Source organism: Microchirus variegatus (assembly GCF_963457635.1).
Source record: "Microchirus variegatus genome assembly, chromosome: 8".
Lineage (NCBI taxonomy): Eukaryota > Metazoa > Chordata > Actinopteri > Pleuronectiformes > Soleidae > Microchirus > Microchirus variegatus.
In genome coordinates, this window is record NC_139809.1 from 5,585,425 (window position 1) to 5,605,941 (window position 20,517).

Genomic DNA, 20,517 nt, shown 5'->3' on the forward strand with positions numbered 1-20,517 from the left:
ATGTTGTTTTTGGTTATTTTTGCTGCCTTCACATAGTTTTGTAAATTCACTACACCAAGGGCACAGGATCCATTAATTTACAATTTTATTAAATCTGTCAATGAAAAACAGACAAGAGACGCAAATCTGTCAATGTCATCAGGAAGAACAGTCAGCATGGCTGAAAGAGCGAGATTGGGAGGTTTTGGTGAAAAGAAAAAAAAAAAAAAATCACATACCTTTTTTATTGCAAAATTCTTGATCTTTTTTTTTTTCATCACCATCAAGAGCCCAGACAGAGCAGCAATGTTCAAGTAAGGAGGGAGGGGAGCAGTGACAACTGAGTAAAAAATATTTTAATAATAATAATTATAATATTATAATAATAATAATGACAAAAAAACAAAAACATCTCTAATAGACAAACACAATCACCTCAGATTAAGACGAGATTCTGTCACAGTCACAACAATCAGAGAAAAGTTTTCTTTTCACCTCTTTTTTTTGTAATGAATTAAATAGTTTTTAAAAATATCTCACCATTTACTTATACTCATCTTTTTTTTTTATTTCATTTATTGCGAAAAATAGGCAACTGGACTAATTGAGATAATGCAAGTTTGTGTTTGTGTGTGTGTAACAGAGAAATAGAGATTAAGTGGAGATAAATAGTGGAACGTTTTTGAAGCGTTGGCACCGAGAGCAGCAGCAGCAGCGGCTGAGTGTGGCGATGCAGTACTCTCATTCGGCCACCAGGTGGTACAGTTCAGTCTGAACATTCCTCCAGGGCCAAGCAATGGTGGCCCACTCTCTCCCCAACTCCACTGTGCTAGAGGAAGTCATGTTCTGCCCACAACAGTGTCTGTGTTTTTTTTTGTTGTTTTAATGACGGTTGTGTTGAAACTTTGTTCACGGTCGCTCAGCAGCGTTGCCAGATCTCACTTCTATGTACAAAGGTTTCAAATCCCTGCAGGACGTTAACAAAGCCAAGTGCAACCTCCATGTGACCGTCCCCTTTCTGGACAGTCTCTGTAGGGCGGGGAGGGGAGAGTGGAGGATAGTGCCAACGTGTTACAGCAGGACGTAACGGAATTGTTTTGTTTTTTTTGTAACTAAGAGTGAGGGATGATGATGATGATGATGATGGCAGCAGACCAGGATTTAGGAATGTCAAAGGCTGAAGAAGCAGTGGTTGTTAACACAGTGACCTTCCTCAGAGGGGCACCAAAATATTCTCATGTAACCTTATATAATTCTTTATAACTGAATGTCCCCCCCCCAAAAAAATGGGCAATGAAACCAGAAAAATGCACAGAAAATAATGTATCCATTCTCCATTTTGTCATAATCCTCTCATGCTGATCCATCAGTCTCTCCATGCATTTTAAAAAATAGTCCTTTAACACTGAACAGTCCCTCATCCACGTTCATTACATGTGTCTTTTTTTTCTTATTTGCTCATCCCAATTTTTTTTTTTAGTAGTCTGTGTCAGTGTGGTGCCCCCTGGAGGACTGGCTGTCCTCTGGTTTTCTCTTTATGGCCCCCAGAAGGAGCTTGATGCTCAGGTAGGAGGGGGAGGAAGTAGGCACCCAAACAGGTAATGATGGGTTTTAAGGGCTGGATATTTGGAAGAAATCACCGTGTAAACTTTTTGTCCAATATGGTAGTTTCTTCCACACGAGGGTGAAAGGAGGAGCTACTGGACTACAAAGACAGGGAAGGGGTTTATGTCGGCAGATCTTGAGCACAGGCATAAACGCTCATTCTCTCACTCAACATCCACACATTTGTCTTTTGTCTTTGAGACCCTGGCTATGTGAAGGTCATGGCAGATGGAGCTCTGGGCCTGCGACATGGCGTCTAGTTGACTTTTCTATCGCATCGCTGAAAGGATCGGCCCCCTCCCGATTCAAACAAGTCAGTCTGAGATTCTGGAGGAGACGGATCGATGAAAGGGACCGGCTGATATCTTGACAACAGACGAGAAGAAGAAAGCATATCTCTTTCAGACGGAGCGCTGACTTCTCTCGTTTTTTTTACGGCGTGAGCAGCATCCATCCTCAAATGACCTGGGGGAGATGTTTAGGAAGACACAGTCACTATGTCGCGTTATCTCCATAAACTTGTCTTCATGTTCCTTTCGGGAGGAAAAAAGGGAGGGAGCTGTGTAGGAGTTAAGCCTATAGTCAAATGAGCGAGTATGGGTGGATGTCTGGGTTAGGGCAGGAAAGAAGAAGTCTTTGTCGTCTACTCCGTCCGTCTCCAGCTTCTCTCCATACTGTTGTTCCACAGGCTGCCCACAGTGGGGTAATTTTTGGGCTAATTGATCGGGGACAAGAAGACAAGGACATCTGATCCGAGTTTGTAGCTACGAGTTGAGCCACGGGTGGTTGAGGCATTCGCCGGCCGAGGCCCTCTTCTCGGGCACCATCTCCAGCATGGGCAGCAGGAAGTGAGTGAAGTGGCCGGCGTCTTCATGCGACCAGCCGTACTTCTCCACCAGCACGTCGAACAGGGACCATGGCTTCAGCTTAGTGATGTGCCGCAGTTCACCTGCAGGGGGCAACACGGAGTTAAATCAATGATTGCCCAGTAGGACGTGTTGAGGGAGAAAAAGATGGCTCATCCATTCCACAAAAAAACACATTTTTCTTTAATTTATTCGACTTTAAAGATGGTGATATTTTTCTTGTTAGAAAAAGCTTATTCCTCTGTGGCAATATGTTAAAAATCTACAAACACACCACAGGACATCACTATGTTCTTACACTAAGTGAGAACTTCAGTCCACGATCCACAGCAGAAAACAGTGCCCAGCACATTTTACTGTGATTTGAATAACATTTTTTAAAAACTACAGTTCTTCTCTGTTTTGGAACCTATTAGTCTTGTAATATGACTTGTTGATATCACACCAAAACACAGAAGAATATTAAATCTGATGATTTCAAGCCATACTTGCTTTGAATGTATTTACTGAGGCTTTGAGAAGATTCTTATTCCACCACTGCATTCATTTGTGGTTGCCACAACTCATTTTCTGGTGGATTTTTTACAATGTCCAATTTGTACTTATTTGTTAAGAGAAGCCGAGTTGGAGACAGAAGTCAAGGAGGTGAACTTCTCAACAGAAGCACATGAAAAGAAAACCATGTTATTTGTAATGTGGATGAGCGGACGAACGCCATGATTCTGCAGACAACAGATCGCTACAGCTGAGTTCACTCATTAGTTCAACCTCCCTCTGCTCAGTCAGAGCTGAGCTAATCAGTGAGGCGATGTAATGAGGGAAGGAAAAGCTGCAGACTCTCAGCTGCAAACGACAAAAAAAAAAAAAAGGGTAAGACGTGGACAGAAAGAGGAGGAGAAGCGGCGAGACCGACAGTGAAGAGAAAACAAATGAACCTCTCCTTCCTGTGCATGGATTAATGAGCACAATATAGGGAAGAGAAACCATCTGTACAGTGGAAGAGAATGGTCAGGAATCAATTCTTTAACAGCGATTCTGACATTAATGTTAACCTTTGGAGCTATTTGTTTTAATTAGTGGATACAACTGCATTTTTATATTTGATTTTATGTGTGGGTCAATTGTTTCACCTCCAATCAGTGTATTTACTCCACCTCCTCCTGTAGAGGTCAATTAAAATCTAAATGACTTGGTGAAGGCAGCATGGCAGAGAGCAGAATCTGCCAATAGAAACATAGCGAGAAAGTCTTCATCTACTTCTATGGGGTATTGTGGCAGTTTGGATCCATGATATTCATTACTGCCATTTTTCTGGAAATAAAAAGCCCCTCCACTACCCATTCTGTCATATTCTTTCTCATCATTTCAGTCTTATCCTCTTCCCATCCTCTCATCTCCTCAGATTAACAGACTCAGTCCTCAGGTAAAGAAAACACAGAGTGGCAACAAATCAAAGGCAGAATATTCAGGTCTCATGACACATTTATCAGAATGGGAAGGAAATTGAGAGAAAGGGGAAAAAAATACATGAGAGTGTGGGGGATAATCAGCTGAATCAAACACTTACCAGGTTCAAAGATCACATGTGTAACATACTTCAGACGTTACAGAGAAAGAATTCTAACTCTGATTTTACTGTCATTGCTGTTGCTTAAATTGGCTACTGTTACTTCCAAAGATTTGTCTATCAACAAATTGTGAATTATGAATCCTAATTTACTATAGAATCCATGGGGATGAATTACTTTTTGAATTGGGTGATACTACAAGCCGTTCTTATCCAGCGTATATACTGCCACTCTGGCACGTCCCTAGGTTTCGCCTTACAGACGCACAAGTTATCCTTCCTCATCTGAAAGAGACACACCAGGCTTTCAACTAACACAAATGTAAACCTACTGATGGCGCATTCAGACACTCAGAGTCAGAGCAGCAGTAAAATAAGAGTCAGAATATTAGGTTAAGGATTAGGGACCAGGAGAAAAGACTGAGGTTAGGGTTAGGATAAATATCCAGGTTAGATTAGAGTATAATTTTTCCCCTCTCACTAACTGTCTTTATACTCAGAGACATTAAAATGTGGATGGACTCTCAGCACAGATGCTCTGAGCGGCTAAATACGCCACCTGGTGCGTGTCTTTCTGACGTAGAAGGATAAAATATACGTTTGTAAAGTGATGCTGAGGGAGGTGACAGAGCGGCAGTATGATGCTCTTGTAATGAAAACGGCTGCATATTATAATATACTATACTGCTGTACTATACTGCACTATCTGTTTACTCTTCCCTACAGTTTATTAATATAAAATAGTATATTACCATATGAATTAAATATATACATTTAAATTTCACTAAGTGATAAAATAATACATTGAGCTAAGTACGGCTAACACAGTCATATTTTGCTTAGTGAAAAATAAAATCCTTGAGTAACCTTTTTCTATTTAAATCACATTTGTGATTGTGGTTGATTATTATTTTTTTGTGGGATATGTTTTAGGGAATTGTGACTTAGCAAACATAAGTTTTCCTTGGGATAACCCATATTCATAGATATGGTTTGATCATTACATCATGACGCCATTACAATGAAGGTCTGAAGAGAATTGTTGCCAATTTCTGTGACGGACGACTTAAGTGATCGTGCTGCTACCACTAGACCAAAAACACTACTTCGTCCTCTGTCAGTACTCTGTCTGCTATTAGGTTCTAGAGCTTGTTCCAAAAAGGCAGAAGTACCCTCCACCTAACCAACCATCAATCACTGAGTCAGTCGTTTACCTTTCTTGGAGAAAAACTCTCGGCTGTACCTTCCGGCAGCGACCACTTTGCGTGGGACCTTCCCAAGGAGCTCCATGATCAGAGCGATGTGGTCTGCCCACCACCACATACATCACAGAAGGAACAGGCACGGTTCAGCATTACAGCATGCACACAGACAGAAACACAACAGCACAACTGTATGGGACTGGAACACACTGCTGCCTTGGAGAAACTGCATGGACTTTTTGCAGAGGATTTCAGTCAGTATATCCTTTTTTTTTAACCAAATTCAATTCAATCATTCGAATGGTGTGTCTACTGTCTTTTAAGGTCCATTTGTGTCCATTTTAGACATCTGTGTGTCTCCGTCCCACCAGCTCTCTGTCCAGCGCTACCTCTTCTGTTGAAGAACTCCCGGGAATATTTTCCGGAGAGTGCAAAGTGCCTCGGAATACAGCCCAGCAGCTCTATGATATGAGCTATGTGGTCTACGGAGGAGAGAGGGAGGTCGGGTGGAAAAGGAGGGGGGAGAAAGGGAAGGAAAGACACACGGACAAAGAAAGGGTATAAGGATAAGAAAGGGAGGAATCAAATCAAAGTGAAGGATGTTATAAAGAAAAAAAGAAACAGGGAAGGGGAGTGACAGGGTGAGAAAAGAGAGGGGGAAGAAAGGGGAAAACAGAGAGTCACAGACAGTCGAGGAGAAAAATCGTGTTAGTGAGCTGTGCCTCCACAGCAGAGGTGATGAAATGAAAGCGTTAGACTCCAAAGTGACATGAATTCAGAGGCAACAATTTAATAAACTGCAACAGAAAACTAGATTTCAAACGTGGCCTCGGTGGCAGGAGACCAAAGCTGTTTGTCTATAAAATCAGGATGTCATGACAAAAACCAACACTGGTTTATTGACTGTGCAAAACAATGTGAAATGAGGTGAACTGTGTGACACGTGCAACGAGAAAACAACAGGATGAGCGGAGGATGAAGAGGTAAGGTAATGACTGGACACTGGGAATGTGAATATATGTGTTTCATGTTTGAATACATGTGACCAGAATATAGATACACATATTCTCACACAATACCTGACAAAGTGCAGCTTTTAAATTGAACTCCAAAAGTCTAGATATTGAGCACGACAGCAGGATTAGCGTGAGCTCTTTGTGTATCTATAACATCTGAGTAGTTTGGGTTTAGAAGTACAGTAGAGTGAAAATGAGTGGAGGCATAACAGAGGAATTTAAGAACAGGATTTACAGTTGACAGTGGATGGGGGGAGGGGGTGTTGGGAAGAGGGATGGCTAATTAAAACTAAGCTCACTTAAGGCCATTTCTATCCAATTAAAACACAATAAGAATCAGTTCTGTTACTGATTTTATCCAATTTTAAAATCAATTGCCTTTGAGAATGAACACAGTTGCAGAAAATCAGGCTTAAAGTTTACAAAGTCATATACTGGTGTCTTAAAGGAAAATGACTGAAAATACATCTCTTATTATAAGACTTTCTCAAACAGATCGTCATTTGGAAAATGATGAATGTCTCAAAGTGCGCAACTACGATTTGTTATTAATCATACACACAGAATGACAATAAAATTAAAACTTGTGAGATTTGGTCACTATTTATTTTGCTGGTATTTTTTTCCAATTCAAGCACTTGAATGACTGCAACTGTGGCATAAAATGTTTAAAAAAAAACATTAGATGTGAAATGGAATAGATGTACTGATAAATGCATCACACATTAATTAACAGTTATTTACCGCATCTTAAAATGGGACAGCTAATTGAGGCCTAACAGTGCAGAAACATACATTTTCACATAAAAACGTGGAGTTAATTAAACATTCGAGACACTACATCTACGTTGTGTGTAGCACATTTTTATCTTATGGTCAATATTCCGAGTACAGATCAAGTCTACAGTGTTGAAATACAACATTTAGCATAACAACAAGTTTTCTGTATTACAATAATTAGGAAATAAATTGTGTGCATAGTACTCACCCTCATCACGGGAGTAATCCTCTCCTGAGTGAGGCTCAAACAGGTAATCTCCGGTAGCAAGCTCAAATGCCTACAAGAGAAGCAAGAATTATCAGGTGCCGTCAATTCCTGCTGCCTCAAACGTGTCCAGGACATAATATTAAAAGACACATTGCATGCTGGACACTTTCTTTTTGAACTGAAGATATGTGCAGAAAATATGAGTGCCATGAACATCCTAAATTCTGTTTAAAGGATGCTTTGCAATGAAAACACAATAGAATATGAAATGTACACTAAATAAAGATATATTATAGTATATTCTTACTGAGTGGGCATATTTAACAGATATGTAAATATAAAATGTATGTATATGAGGTAATGCCCTTTCGGTCATGTGTTTGCCCTTTCGGTCATGTGTATGAAATTAAATGTGGATGTGTGCAGATGTTGTTGATTAACTGTCATGCCCGAAATAAACAAATCCTTCATTAATGTGTATGAGATATGAGTGTGTTCTCGTCACCATGCAGGCAGTACTCCAGATATCTGCAGGAGTGCTGTAACCAGCTCCTATCAGGACTTCAATGGCACGGTACTGTCTCGTTTGGATGTCCTCTGTAAAGTGCTTATGCTGGAGCGCAGATATAGAGGGGAGAGGAGGGGGGAAAGGGAAGGGGGGGACAGGACAGAACTATTTATTTACAATACAAATAAACTGGCAACATTAAATTGTCTCTAAAAATTAACCAGGAAATAAGAAACCACAGATTCCTATTTGGCAACTGTCTGATAATTGCTGAACTGACAATTTTTTCTTCATCTTCTCCTCCTTCTCTACTAAAATATCTGGACTTTCTGGACATCTGACATAACAAAAGCAAAACACCAAAAACGAACCTTATCAAGTCTATTTAAGAAAAATGCACCAAATTAAGTTACCAACTGATTCAAATCAAGACACTGTCTTACCACCCAGCAGGCATTTCCCAGATCAGCAATTTTGACTCGAATAAACTCAGCATTGTGAGGGTCCAGTGGGTTGATGAGGAGGTCGGCAGCTCTGGCCTTGACTGGGAGGGAGCAGAGTGGGAGAGCACAGGCATTTAATGCATTTGAGTAAAATACAAAGAAATAGTTTACACTCTCTCTAACGCACTATTAGACATTAGAGCAAAAACAGTGAGTCCACATAAGAGTCATTGTCACACTATTATATGTAATGAACACAGAAATGTGTTGATAAAGGGGAAGTTTATCTATTTTATGTGGGATGAATGAGAAGAGATCAGAAAATAAATTATAATAAAATGAAAGCTTTGGCTGGATAACAATAATAATCCAAATATGTGCACACTGATTATAATCCTGTGCAACTGGATTATAACTTTACCAAGCAGTTGTGATGCATGACATGAAAAAGAAACACAAAAACACAGTGATGTTTATTCATGCTCTGCCGATCATGTACTTCATCTCAGATCTAAGTAAAAGGGTTTTTTCATTTTCTTTGTCTATTCAAAAAACAAACAAAAAAACCTCATTAACATGTTGATTAGAATTTCTCTCAGAGTGAAGACCTTGGAAAAGAAGGTCGCATAAATCACTTGTTGATAAAATATGAAAAAGGGCGATTCAGAAAGAAAAGAAATGACTGACACCTTTTATTTTTTTTAAGTATTTGAAAAAAAAAACTGTTTCTGTAAACTGAAAAACTGTTTGATACTAAATAGATTAATTTATATTAACACTTACTTTTATGAGATAAATATTGGCATTTTAAAATAAAAAGTCTACAATGAATGTGTAACATCTATATTACTAACTAACTTATACTAATTACTTTAGTTGTGCCTTAAAGTTTGTGCGTGTGTAAATATGTGAATATAATCATCAGCTGTGATTACATACATCACATAAAGGTGAGTTGTATTAATTAAATTGAAAAAAATAAAATAAAATAAATAAAAGTATAGCACTACAGGAGAATACAGGACTGTCTCACCTTTAGGTGTATCTCCTGTGCTCGAGGACGACACGGTGCGACTGCGGTCAGCTGTGGGGCTGTTGGGTGAACGTCCCGCTCCGGTGTCTCCGGTCCCGGCTGATAGTGGGTTTCCCGGCTCAGGATCCAGGGGTAAATCAGGGAAAATGGGCTCTATGCCCAGATGGCGCTCGCTGGAGCCGTTGGTCAGGCCCCGTTCACCCCGTTCGCCCCGTTCGCCCACCTCGCCGTTATACATCTCGTAACCGGAGCTGAGCGAGAACTCCCTGTCCGTGTAGCTGAGCTCAGACTCCACCAGGGGGCAGAGGAGAAGCTCTGGGGTGGGAGACGGGGGTGGAGGAGCGTTGGGGTTCGTTTTCGGCCCCTCGGAGACCGACAACACGTGACCGTTGGTTTTGGCTGTGTTTGCTCTGTTGTTGTGAGGTTTGACAGGAGAGCCGCTCTCCGTGAGGAGCTCAGCGGTCGTGTCTTCATCCTCGTCCTCCTCCTCCTCCTCCTCCTCCTCCTCGTTCTGCACCTCATTCTCGTCACACTGCTCCTTTGAGTCCTCCTTTTCCAACACTGCCTCATCCTCTGATTTGCTTTCTCTCTTTGGCTCTTCTATCTTAGTCTCCTCTTTTTCAGTCTCTTTCTCCTCTTTCTCTTCTTCATCTTCCTCCTCTTCCTCCTCTTCTTCCTCATCATCGTCGTCATCCTCCTCCTCCTCCTCCTCCTCTTCTAACTTCTCCTCCTCTTCTGCATTCTCACCCTCTGTCCTGTTCGATCCTTCCTCCTCCCTCTTCTCCTCTTTCGGCTCCTCTGCCTGAGTTGAATCTCCACTTCCTTCCTCTGAGATGGGGGGAATGGGGGCTTCTTTTTCAGCGACAGGCGTCGGCTCCTCGTCTTCGCCCTCCACCTCCTCCTCTTCGGGGTCGTCACCGGTGATGTGAGGTACCTCGTTCTGCTCCTGGGGAGGTGCTGCACCTAACATGGAGAGAGGGGAAAAAGGATTACACCACCAGGAGAGGAGGCAGTGAATGGGAGGCAGATGTGTGCGAAATCAAAGTGACAGCGAAGGCAGAGACGGAAGCGACGGAGGCAAAGGAGAGAATACAAGAATGAAAGAGACAGAAGGAGGAGAGACCGTGGGTGGAGGAGGGAGACGGAGAGACATTGTGGTGTTTTTTTCCTGCTTTTATTTGTGAATCAGCCTAGCATCCCCCTGCACAGTTGGTCTAGTGTGGGCGGAGTGGTTGGAGCCAATCCACCTCCTATTCATTGACAGACAGACTGCACAAACCTGCACACACGCACACGCACACACACACACACACTGGCACCCACTCATGCTGCAGTTCTGTTTAAGCCGCAGCTTTGATTTTTTTTTTTGTAAAACACATCTTTATGATTGCCGATGACCTGAATACAATAAAAAAGAACAAGCTAGCCTAAATAGGCTTCTTACATTTCCTTTACCGCAGATTTCACTTGAATTAAAAGCTGCAGGCTCGGCCAGTGCTTATTTTTACATTTAGTTTAGAGAAGAGAAGATCAGCCATTTTGACCAGTCACAGTAGGGAAAATTAAGTAATCAAACTGATGATGTCTTGCCTTCCTTCTGAGGGGATTCCCCACAATGTGATTAATCATTGATGAAAATAATAACAGCGACCATACTTTATTTTTAATGTCCAAGCTCTGACTCACATGTATGATTAGTCAGCCTGACCGGCCTTTCCCCGTCTCCCGTCTCCTCCTCCTCGTCTTCCCCGTCGTCCTCGTCGTCGTCGTCCTCGTCGCTCTCTCCCAGGGCAATGCTGGGGCCGACGTGCGGCTGCTTCGGCTCAAGCGGTGAAGGCGGGTTGTGTTCGAGTGAGCCTTTCTCTTCCCCGTCTTTGTCGTTCTCCTCCTTCTTCTCGGCCTCCCTCTCTAAGGCCTCGATCTCCAGCATCCGCCTCTCCAGCAGCTCCGCCTGCCGCTTCTGTTTCTTCTTCAGCTTCTTCTTCTTGTTCTTTGAAATCTTACCCACCTGAGAGAGAGAGGGGGAGGAACAGAGGGAGAGTCAGAGGGGAAGATGGAGAAATTCAAGTGATGGAATCGTGTTTGAACTGTGGGTTGTTTATCAGTCATCTAAAATACAATAGATGGATATCCTTCCTATTCAGAGAAAACCATGCCACTACAACCTGGGTCCTTTTTAGTCTCAGAAAAGAACTATTTCTGAATGGCACGGTGCATAATCAGATGTTCTGTCGGTGTTGGAAAGGTTGGCTTGTTTCACCCTCAGATGTTTGCATATTTGCTTTTGCTCCTCAGTCAGACTGAATTGGCCAATTATGAAAATGCGGCTCAGGCTCTGCTCAGAGATGTGAGGGCTGTTTGTTTTTTCATGCGGCGCAGACTACTGTCAATCATAAGCAATCAAACCAGTCCTGATGACATCGTTTCATAGTGATGTAATGAACAAATTCATATTTTAATTTGATTATGAAGATTATATTTTACGGAAAAAAAAAACACCTCTCATGATTGAGGAAATTAAATCATGAAACAAAAAGCTGATATAATATTTTCCACTCTTATGGAATAAATACAACATGTTATTTAGTAGTCATTTTTCATATATAGGGCCATAAAAAGATGCTATACTAATAATTGTTCTGTATGGCTGAAAGTATCTAAAGTACAAATGTTTATATTCAAATCTTTACTTTATTTGAGATAAGTACTGACTAAATGAGTATTATTTATAAACTGTAACAATCAAACCAAACACTGTGTAGCGTTCTGGACACGTCAGCCTTAATTTCACCCTCTGTGTTTTATGTGTTTGTGTGTTAATATTTGAATGTTTGTGTGTGTGTGTGTGTGTGTGTGTGTGTGTGTGTGTGTGTGTGTGTGTGTGTGTGTGTGTGTGTGTGTGTGTGTGCTCTTCTCTCATGTCATACTCACATCTGTTGTACTCACCGGTTTGAGCTGAGGCGCTGTGCTAACTGACAGACAGAAAGAAAAAAAACAGCAACTTTTAGTGGCAACTTTAAAGTCTCACCAACATCGGTCCGTTCACACACACGAGAACTCAAGTTCGCAGCAGAATCTCAGATCTCGTTCTTTTCTGGAAGATAAATCATGATTTAGAGACTTGATACATACAGAATCTGGAGATGAGACAAGATCTTCACACTCCCACTGCCTTATTTGCTCCTTAATTGTTTTAAACCTGAAAATGCAGTTTTTTTACAAAGCAGGGTTTCCCAAACCTATATGATGACGAGAGCATAATGTGTGCACACTAGAACATTCCTATTTTTACTGACATTTCTGTGACACCTAATATTATTATGTGCACATAAACCAGCAATTTCGAAGAAATAAATGAATCACAAATTAATGTCTTGCATACGATTTAACAAAGATCTGGAAAAAACATTCAGAACACTTATTTGATATCCAAAAATAAATCTCCCACAACACATCTGTGGCTCCAGACCCACTCTCTGGGAATAACTGCCGTTGAGTAAACGTTCACTAAAGGAGAAACTATATAATATATCCTTTCCCAAACATATTTGCAAACAATCGAAACAATTACTTGATTATTAATCGATTACTAAATCAATTGTTAACTTTTTTTTGACAATCGATTAAATGGTTTGAGTGTTTTTAACCTCTTCTTCACTGATGCCCCTGGTACCGGGGTGTTTTATTAAAAAAAAAAAAAAAAAAATCTTTTTAGACCAATAGTGACATGTAAATAAAATTAAATGGGTTTTAATAATTTTGTACCTAAGAAATCTCAAATGGCACAGATGGTGCCAAACTGTCCCAAACGAGAGAACGCCTGAACATCTCTTTACTAAAACCTCTGTAATTTTACTCTTCACTCTGTAATTTTGCTTCACTTCAGCAGCATCAGACTTTGCACAGCTCATGTCAACATGTTGTTTCATGACTTTCATGCGTTTTTAAGCTCCTACTGCATATTTTGAAGGTGATATTTAGTTTAAAATGCAATATTTTTTTAGGAGAGAGAAAAAAAATCCTTCATATATGCTGGGTTCCATCTGCATATAGGTACTCCAAACACAGTGGCATCTACAGTGAAACTTACACCTCCAGTGGACTCTCACAAGTGTTATCTTTATTTTGATACCAAAATTTTGATAATCCACATAGAGATTGTAACTACAGAGATTTACTCTATTTAGTTTGGGCATGTCATTTTCGAGCAGGGACTCCAAAAAGAGGGTCAGGGAAGAAGAGGTTAAATTAACAAAGAAATCATTATATTATAGAATAGTTTTTGGTTTTTGGACAAAACAAGACATTTGAGAACATCATCCTTTTTCAGTTTGAGAAACACTGATCAACATTTTCTGACACTTTATGGACCAAGCGATTACTCGAAAATAATCGACAGTTGCAGCCCTAATCCTGACTGTACAGTTTTGGTTATGTATTGTGTGTAAAAGCTAGTTAACCAAGTTGTGTCAAATCTTATTTTTATGATCACAGATACAGTAACTGACTCCTTTTCAGCTAAGCAACAATACGGTGTTGTCATTGCATCCAACACACCTTCAGTCTTGTTTGTACCGTCTCCCTTTTTTGCAGTGAACCACTTGTCTGCTCCAACACTGGCGACATTTTATTTATTTCATGTCCTCTGTCACTGAAATACTTCTGTTTTGACAGTCGATTGTTCTGGCTCTGACTCGACGCGAGTATAAATGTAAGCAGTATAATGAGTTATTACCCAAGGCTCAAAAAGACGCCACTGGCTGAAGCGAGCAACTGTCAACTTTACGGGGGAGTTAGGAGCTGGTGATGGGTCACTCAGGGGAAAAGAGTTCAAGTCGAGTTCATCAAGACTGTTTTGCAAGAACTAGAGGGGTTTTTTTTTTCCAGTGGAGGAATTTGGTGACAATAGATGAAAAAGCAGAAAGTGTCTGTGTAGTAAAAAAGGCGAGCAGCCGAGGAGACATGAAAGGCTTCACTGTGATTCCCTTTCTCTACTGTGTCAAAAATAATCGCACGACTGAAGATGACATCTTCATAAATATTGATTTACCAACCAGTGCACGTACTATAAGCCTCCGCTTTAAACTCAAAAAATACATTTTGGTGAAAAAGCTACAGTTATAAACAATGCACAAACTGGGTTCGTGTGGAACTACGCTGCTCTAGCATTAGAAGTTAATCCAATAACCCTGGATTAGAATTATCACTGGCAAATTGTATTCCTGTGCTGACCAGGCTCATATACCATAGACATGTCGGCTTATGTTTAAGAGGCCAAAAACATGACGCAAATGTGACCTTGACCTTTGACCACTAAAAATCTAAGATATTTATTCAAGTATTCTTTCAAGCATTCTTAAGATACAGCATTTACAAGGAAAAAATGTCTGTGAGGTCACAACAACCTTCACATATTACCATCGAAATCCAATCGACCCATCCTTAATTTCAAGTGAACATTTCCCTCCAGACTGAATGGGATGGACATCCCCCCAAAAAACAGCTGTTACCGACACAGAGGCATACATTTCAACACAATTTGGTGTGCTGCACAAAGCTGGTATGGAGCTGGTATCAAGAAAAACACATAAATACCTTTTTGCAAAAAAACAGTTTGCACAATATTAGACATGATGGTTGGCGTGTCCCTACCTGCTGATCCAGACGGCGGCGGGGCTCCGGCTTTCTGCCACTCGGTGGCCTCCATGGCCATGCGCCTGACAAACGCGTCATCGACACACATCAGGATGTTCTCTGGCTTTATGTCCGTGTGGATGATTTTACACTTTGTGTGGAGGTAGTCCAGACCCTGCAGTACCTACACACATTAAGATGAAATAAAACAACAACTGAAAATCCCACTCATACACACTTGCTTTTGTATCTCTGCATCTCTTGGATCTTAAAATCCGCAGCCTGTTTCTTTGTTCAGTTCTTATTTCCTCTTTCATTCCTTCCCTCATTCTCAGAGGAGCAGAGGGGAAAGGGTGTTTCTGTTTTCCTAAGTTTTTCTTAGTAGTTTTTTAGTCTTGAGACTGAAGGGAGGAGAAGAGCAGTGCACAAAATCACGGTTTAATGCATTAGTGTAAAAACATTGGCCTTGGTCTTTGGCGTTGCGTGTCTGTCCGCTTCATTTCTTTACTCCCTTTCTTCTTTATCTCTTCATCTCAGCAGGATTTAGACATCAAAACAATATTTTATAAAAATCCTGTCAGGAAATATCAGCTTAATCACTCTGACGAAACTCTTATAATGAAAAGTGCCATGTCATGAAAGCCTGTGCTCGCTCTTTACTGCAGAGACTCAGCCTCTTATATAAAGACAGTTGCCAGTATATGAAATTGTGGTTAGGTTAAGATTAGGGTTAGGCATGAACTAGTTTTGGTTAAGAGTTAGAGATAATATTTTGTTTAGGCTGTCCACATTAATGAAAGTCAGTGCAGTGTCCTGAGAAGATAAGCTACACAAACCTGGATATGCGTGTGTTTGTGTGTGTGAGTTCTTGTATTTGTGGCTTTGTGAGGACCAAAAATCGTATAAGCCGGAAGTCTGCAACCTTTAGGATGAAAAGAGCCATTTTTGTCCCACAAATTAATCTGTAGCCACAAAACCTATTTAACCCATAATATGAAGATCATAACATTTGTTTTTATACAGATATAATATATATATATATATATATATATATATATATATATATATATATATATATATATATATATATATATATACAGATATATATATATATACAGATATAATATATATATATATATATATATATATATATACATATATACATATATACATGTATATATATATAGTTTGATGCATTTATAAGAAGTATAAGAACTACAAAAAGAAAACTATTGATGTTTCATTGCTGTTTATACCCAACCGCTTATAAAGTGGAGATAAAAAATAAAACGCTGAATTATGTAGACCTAGTGCTTCCATTGTTTGTGGCAATTAAATAATTAAATTAAAATGAACGCACTTTGAAATAAATGAAGCAATATTTGGAGTGTATGTAGTTCCTGCTTGAGAAAACCTGCCTGGAATAAACAGGTATGTGGATCCAAAGATGGACAGGACTCCAAATGTGTACTGAACTTCTTCATGTACACACATCACTGCATTTAAGTGTCAGGAATGGCTTCACATATCAAGGCTGTCAAGGCTTTTATAATAGTGTGTGTGACGTTAACATTGGCTGTGACGCACCAAATATTATGAAACGCTTGTATTTATCGCGGTGAGCTCTAAAAAATATATTTTTGAAGACTGCTAGGAGCCACTGCAGAGGGGCTGAAGAATCACATGTGGCTCTAGAGCTGCAGAGTGAGGATCCTCACATCTTTAAAGGGCTTTTGGTGGGTTAATACCTGGTTTTAGGGTTAGGGTGAGAAGTATTATGTCTATGAGGGTCCTCATTGTGGGTGCTTACCTGTCTGATAATGCTCTTGACACATGGCAGTGGCAGACCTTGGTAGTTGGATTTAATGATCCACTTCAGCAGGTGGTGACCCAACACCTCAAACACCATACACACATCTGGGATGGACAGTCAAGGACTCACATAAGCAAATGTCAAACTCACACATACACACACACGCACACACACACACATAATCAGGATACGTATGCCGTTGACGCCAGAGATCTTGAAGTCATCTATCAGCTGGACTACCATGTCCTTGTTGGGGTCGATGGGGTCGCTCTCTCTCACCTGAGCGATCAACGAGACGAAGTGAAAAGTTGAGAAAAGACACATGAACAGAGAGCAGGACAGCGTTAACTTAAAGGACTCATATTATACCCTATTTCTCCACGTTAAACTAGTTCCCTGGTGTCCTAATGAACACGTCTGTGACATGCTTTGGTTAAAACACCATAAGGATGAAGCACCACAGCAGTTCAATCACCCTGCCAAAACAGCCCCGTTCAGAACGCTCGGTTTAGTAGTATCTCTTTAGGTCCACCTTAAAAAAAAGTCAAACGAAACTTAAGCATTTGGAAAAGTGATCATTTGCAGGCTCTAGCAGGCACATTGCCGTCACATATAACATGTATCCACTGGACGGATAAATCCTCTGAGGCTGGAAGTTTGTGTAGGACTCTGTGCTGCACTGTGGAGCCAAGAATAGAACTTTTCGCGGGTTGTCCTCCGATTCGTGTCTTCTGCTTCCATCATGTAGGATAAGTGACCAGTGATTCTTTGGTTTTTCTTGTTAACATAGGGAGATGCAAGAGCCAAAAGAGAATGTGGGAAATAAGGGATGGAAACAGAGGGATGAGAATATGGAAGGGTTGAGAATAAAACAGAAGAAAGACCGGAAGAGTGAGACAACACCACCATGTCAAACTCACACATCGCAGCAGTTTGATCTCATCCAGGGCCGTTTCTGTGTAATGCTGCGCGCTCTTCACTACCTTCATCGCCACAAAGTTCTTCACTCTGAAATCACACACACACACACACACACATTTATTTTATTATTCAGATTTCATAGTTACTAACAAAGCAACAAATCCAGGCCAACATCTTAGCATTCACAGTGCCTACACTGGCGCTAATGTGTGAGTTATGTGGCATTTTACAGTAATACAGAGCAATGTCAACATTATTTAAAAGGAATCCAGTGACACGCTGCTTTTGTCAAGAACCTCTTAATAACCAGAGAAGATGCATTTAATTCATTTATTTTGAAATTAACATGATTATTTCTTAATGTTTATGGGATATTTAATGCACCTTTGGGGTTCTCACAAAAGGTAATTATATCATGCGATACAACAGTCATGTTATTGTTAACACAATATTCAATAATGACAATATTTCGTTATGTATTTTTCTTATTTCTCAAGCCTTAAGATTGACACAGTGAAATTAACCATGCACAGTGTGTGTAAGGTAATGGAACTCCATCTCACTTGAATCTAACCACCATTAGTGTAATTAACACCAGTGAATGAATGAGTAAATTAGTTTGTGTGTGTATGAGTGAGAAGGTGTGACTCTGTGTGTGTGTCTGTTTGTGTGTGTGAGTCAGTGAAAGGTGACACTGGGACGATGATACTGTCATCCATCCACCTTGGTTGCCTTGTGAACGCAGAAACATCATTATAGTGCAAATGGATAGTTCTGGTGCCAGCAGTGTTGGCTGCAACTGTTGTCATAGGGATGTACCATATTCTGTCAACAGGTGCACATGTGGATTGTGTGTGTGTGTGTTTGATGCTGTGTGTTTCTATGAGAGCAAGAAACACAGCTTTTTGGATCATGATGTGTTTGTGGCCTATATGTTTTTTGTGCGGTTGTGTGTGTGTACTGTATTTGTTACCTGTGTAAGAACTATTCTGGCATTAACCCTAATTTTGTCAGGACCAGTTGTCCTCATGAAGGTCAAAACCTGGTCTTTATGAGGCACAACCTCATTTCTGAGGAACTGGTTTAGGGCTAAGATTTAAATTGTGCTTAGGTTAAGGGTTAGGGGTAACGCTTTGTGTCCAAATAAACGGAAATCAATGCAGCGTCCTAAGAAGAAAAGCTGAGCCAACCTGTGAGTGAGAGCAAGGGCGTGTGTGTGTGTGTGTGTGTGTGTGTGTGTGTGTGTGTGTGTGTGTTTGAGGGGGAGAGAGCGACAGAGAAAGACTCACTGTATGTCCCAGCATAGCCATACGGTGGAGAAGTGGCCCCACCCCAACTTCCTGATCACATGGTACCTCCCATTGAACAAATCCCCAATCTTCACCGGATGGTACCCTCCTGGGAGAGATAACAGAGAGAGAGAGAGAGAGAGAGAGAGAGAGAGAGAGAGAGAAGATGAAGGTCACAGGCAACTGCAACAGATAACCAAGCAATGACGTGAAATTTATGAGCGAGCAAAAAGCAGGTAGGAGAGGTCAAACATGCTGAAATGTGCAGCGCGAACATCTGCAGCATCTTGTGCAACACTGATAACTGTTTGTCTCTGTATGTTGGCCCTGTGATGGGCTTGGAACATATGTGTCCAGGATGTTGATGGTGTTAATTTAATAAATCGTTGAGCCCGAGGACGACCAGTGCGCAGGACGTTTTGTTCATGATTTCATGTTAAGTGCATGAATTTGACACTGTAGCTGTGGCACAGTGAACGTTTCTAAGCATCAGCGTTGTTAATCCACTTTACTTTTTGTTCATATTTCTGTTATTTATTTGCATATGTTATATATGTATATATCATCATTATGTTGAATAAAGCAGAGAACATTCACTTATAAGCCTCATTTTTATTGTACTGCCTTTTTATATAATGTAATGTGTATATATGTGTATCTTCTTGGCTCAGTGGAGGTGCCAGCTGGCAGAGAGATACAGAGCTTCAAAGGGTTACATGGTTGTAGGTGTATTTTATTGAACAAGATCTTTGCAAAGTGTGTGTTTTCTCAAATCAAACAGTACAGACACATCACAAGTGTGGGCAGGCCAATTTCCATACAAAGCAGAAAAAAATGAAATCACTGCTACTGTTACTATACGTTCTTCTGTGCATAATATGTGCAAATGCGTAATGCGTTTTAAAAGAACATAAAAATAAGAAACGCGCCCAACAGGCAGTTGCCGTTTTCTTCCTGCTTTAATGTTTATTAGATAAAAGACATCAGGAACAAAGTGACACAGTGGCATATTTATGTATGCTGCACTTTGTTATGATTAACTGAACCTCTTAGCACGGACATTCTGAGCGTCTGTAGGAAACTAGACCATCATTCCTTTTCAAACAACAACAAAAAACAACCTTGAAATGGTGTCACGACTAATGAGTGCCTCACACTGATGTCTTCAGAACATGGAGAAAATACAGAAGAGGAGGGTGAGATACTGGGGGACAGGCTCTGTGACAGCAGATGAAGACAGTGGAAGTTATGACAGAATGACTTCAGTGTGCGTGGACTGACCTTTGCAGTAGTCTGCGGGGTCCTCCTGCTCCTCATCGTCGGAGCCCAGGATCTCCTCTTCCGGCTCTGGAGGCCCTGTCGGCTCAGGCGGAGGCGGAGGGGGCGGCGGGGGAGGAGGAGAGCTCACTGGGGCTTTCTGCTGGGTCTCAGGCCTGTGGGATAAAAGTCAGGTAAACTCAGGTAGCCGTTTCCAGGAAATCCCAACGTATTATTTCCCGTTGTGACTCAAAGCGAGGGGGCAAGTGTTGACAGAGCTTTAAGAGCAGGTGAATGATATTAGAACCATAACTTAAGGGGTGTGCAGCTGACTGGCATCATTAATTATCCAGTACTGACTTCATGAGAAGCTTTCAAATCTGCTGATCTGATCAT

At 40.8% G+C, this 20,517-nt stretch overlaps 1 protein-coding gene across 1 annotated transcript in view; it reads right to left on the bottom strand.

Annotated features, from left to right (window-relative positions):
- Positions 1–1,828: 1,828 nt before the first annotated feature.
- The window catches only part of srpk2 (SRSF protein kinase 2), a gene marked incomplete at its 5' end in the record, with an annotated part of 55,005 nt that continues 36,316 nt past the window's right edge, over positions 1,829–20,517 (bottom strand). Inside the window, 14 exons of the mRNA XM_083893191.1 lie at positions 1,829–2,533; positions 5,232–5,324; positions 7,224–7,293; positions 7,729–7,836; positions 8,175–8,275; positions 9,208–10,170; positions 10,894–11,215; positions 12,139–12,179; positions 14,860–15,025; positions 16,652–16,758; positions 16,846–16,933; positions 17,575–17,662; positions 18,865–18,973; positions 20,146–20,297. Coding sequence (XP_083749317.1) covers positions 2,349–2,533; positions 5,232–5,324; positions 7,224–7,293; positions 7,729–7,836; positions 8,175–8,275; positions 9,208–10,170; positions 10,894–11,215; positions 12,139–12,179; positions 14,860–15,025; positions 16,652–16,758; positions 16,846–16,933; positions 17,575–17,662; positions 18,865–18,973; positions 20,146–20,297 — 2,593 coding nt within the window. The 3' untranslated portion in view covers positions 1,829–2,348. The remainder of the gene's footprint in view (positions 2,534–5,231; positions 5,325–7,223; positions 7,294–7,728; positions 7,837–8,174; positions 8,276–9,207; positions 10,171–10,893; positions 11,216–12,138; positions 12,180–14,859; positions 15,026–16,651; positions 16,759–16,845; positions 16,934–17,574; positions 17,663–18,864; positions 18,974–20,145; positions 20,298–20,517) is intronic.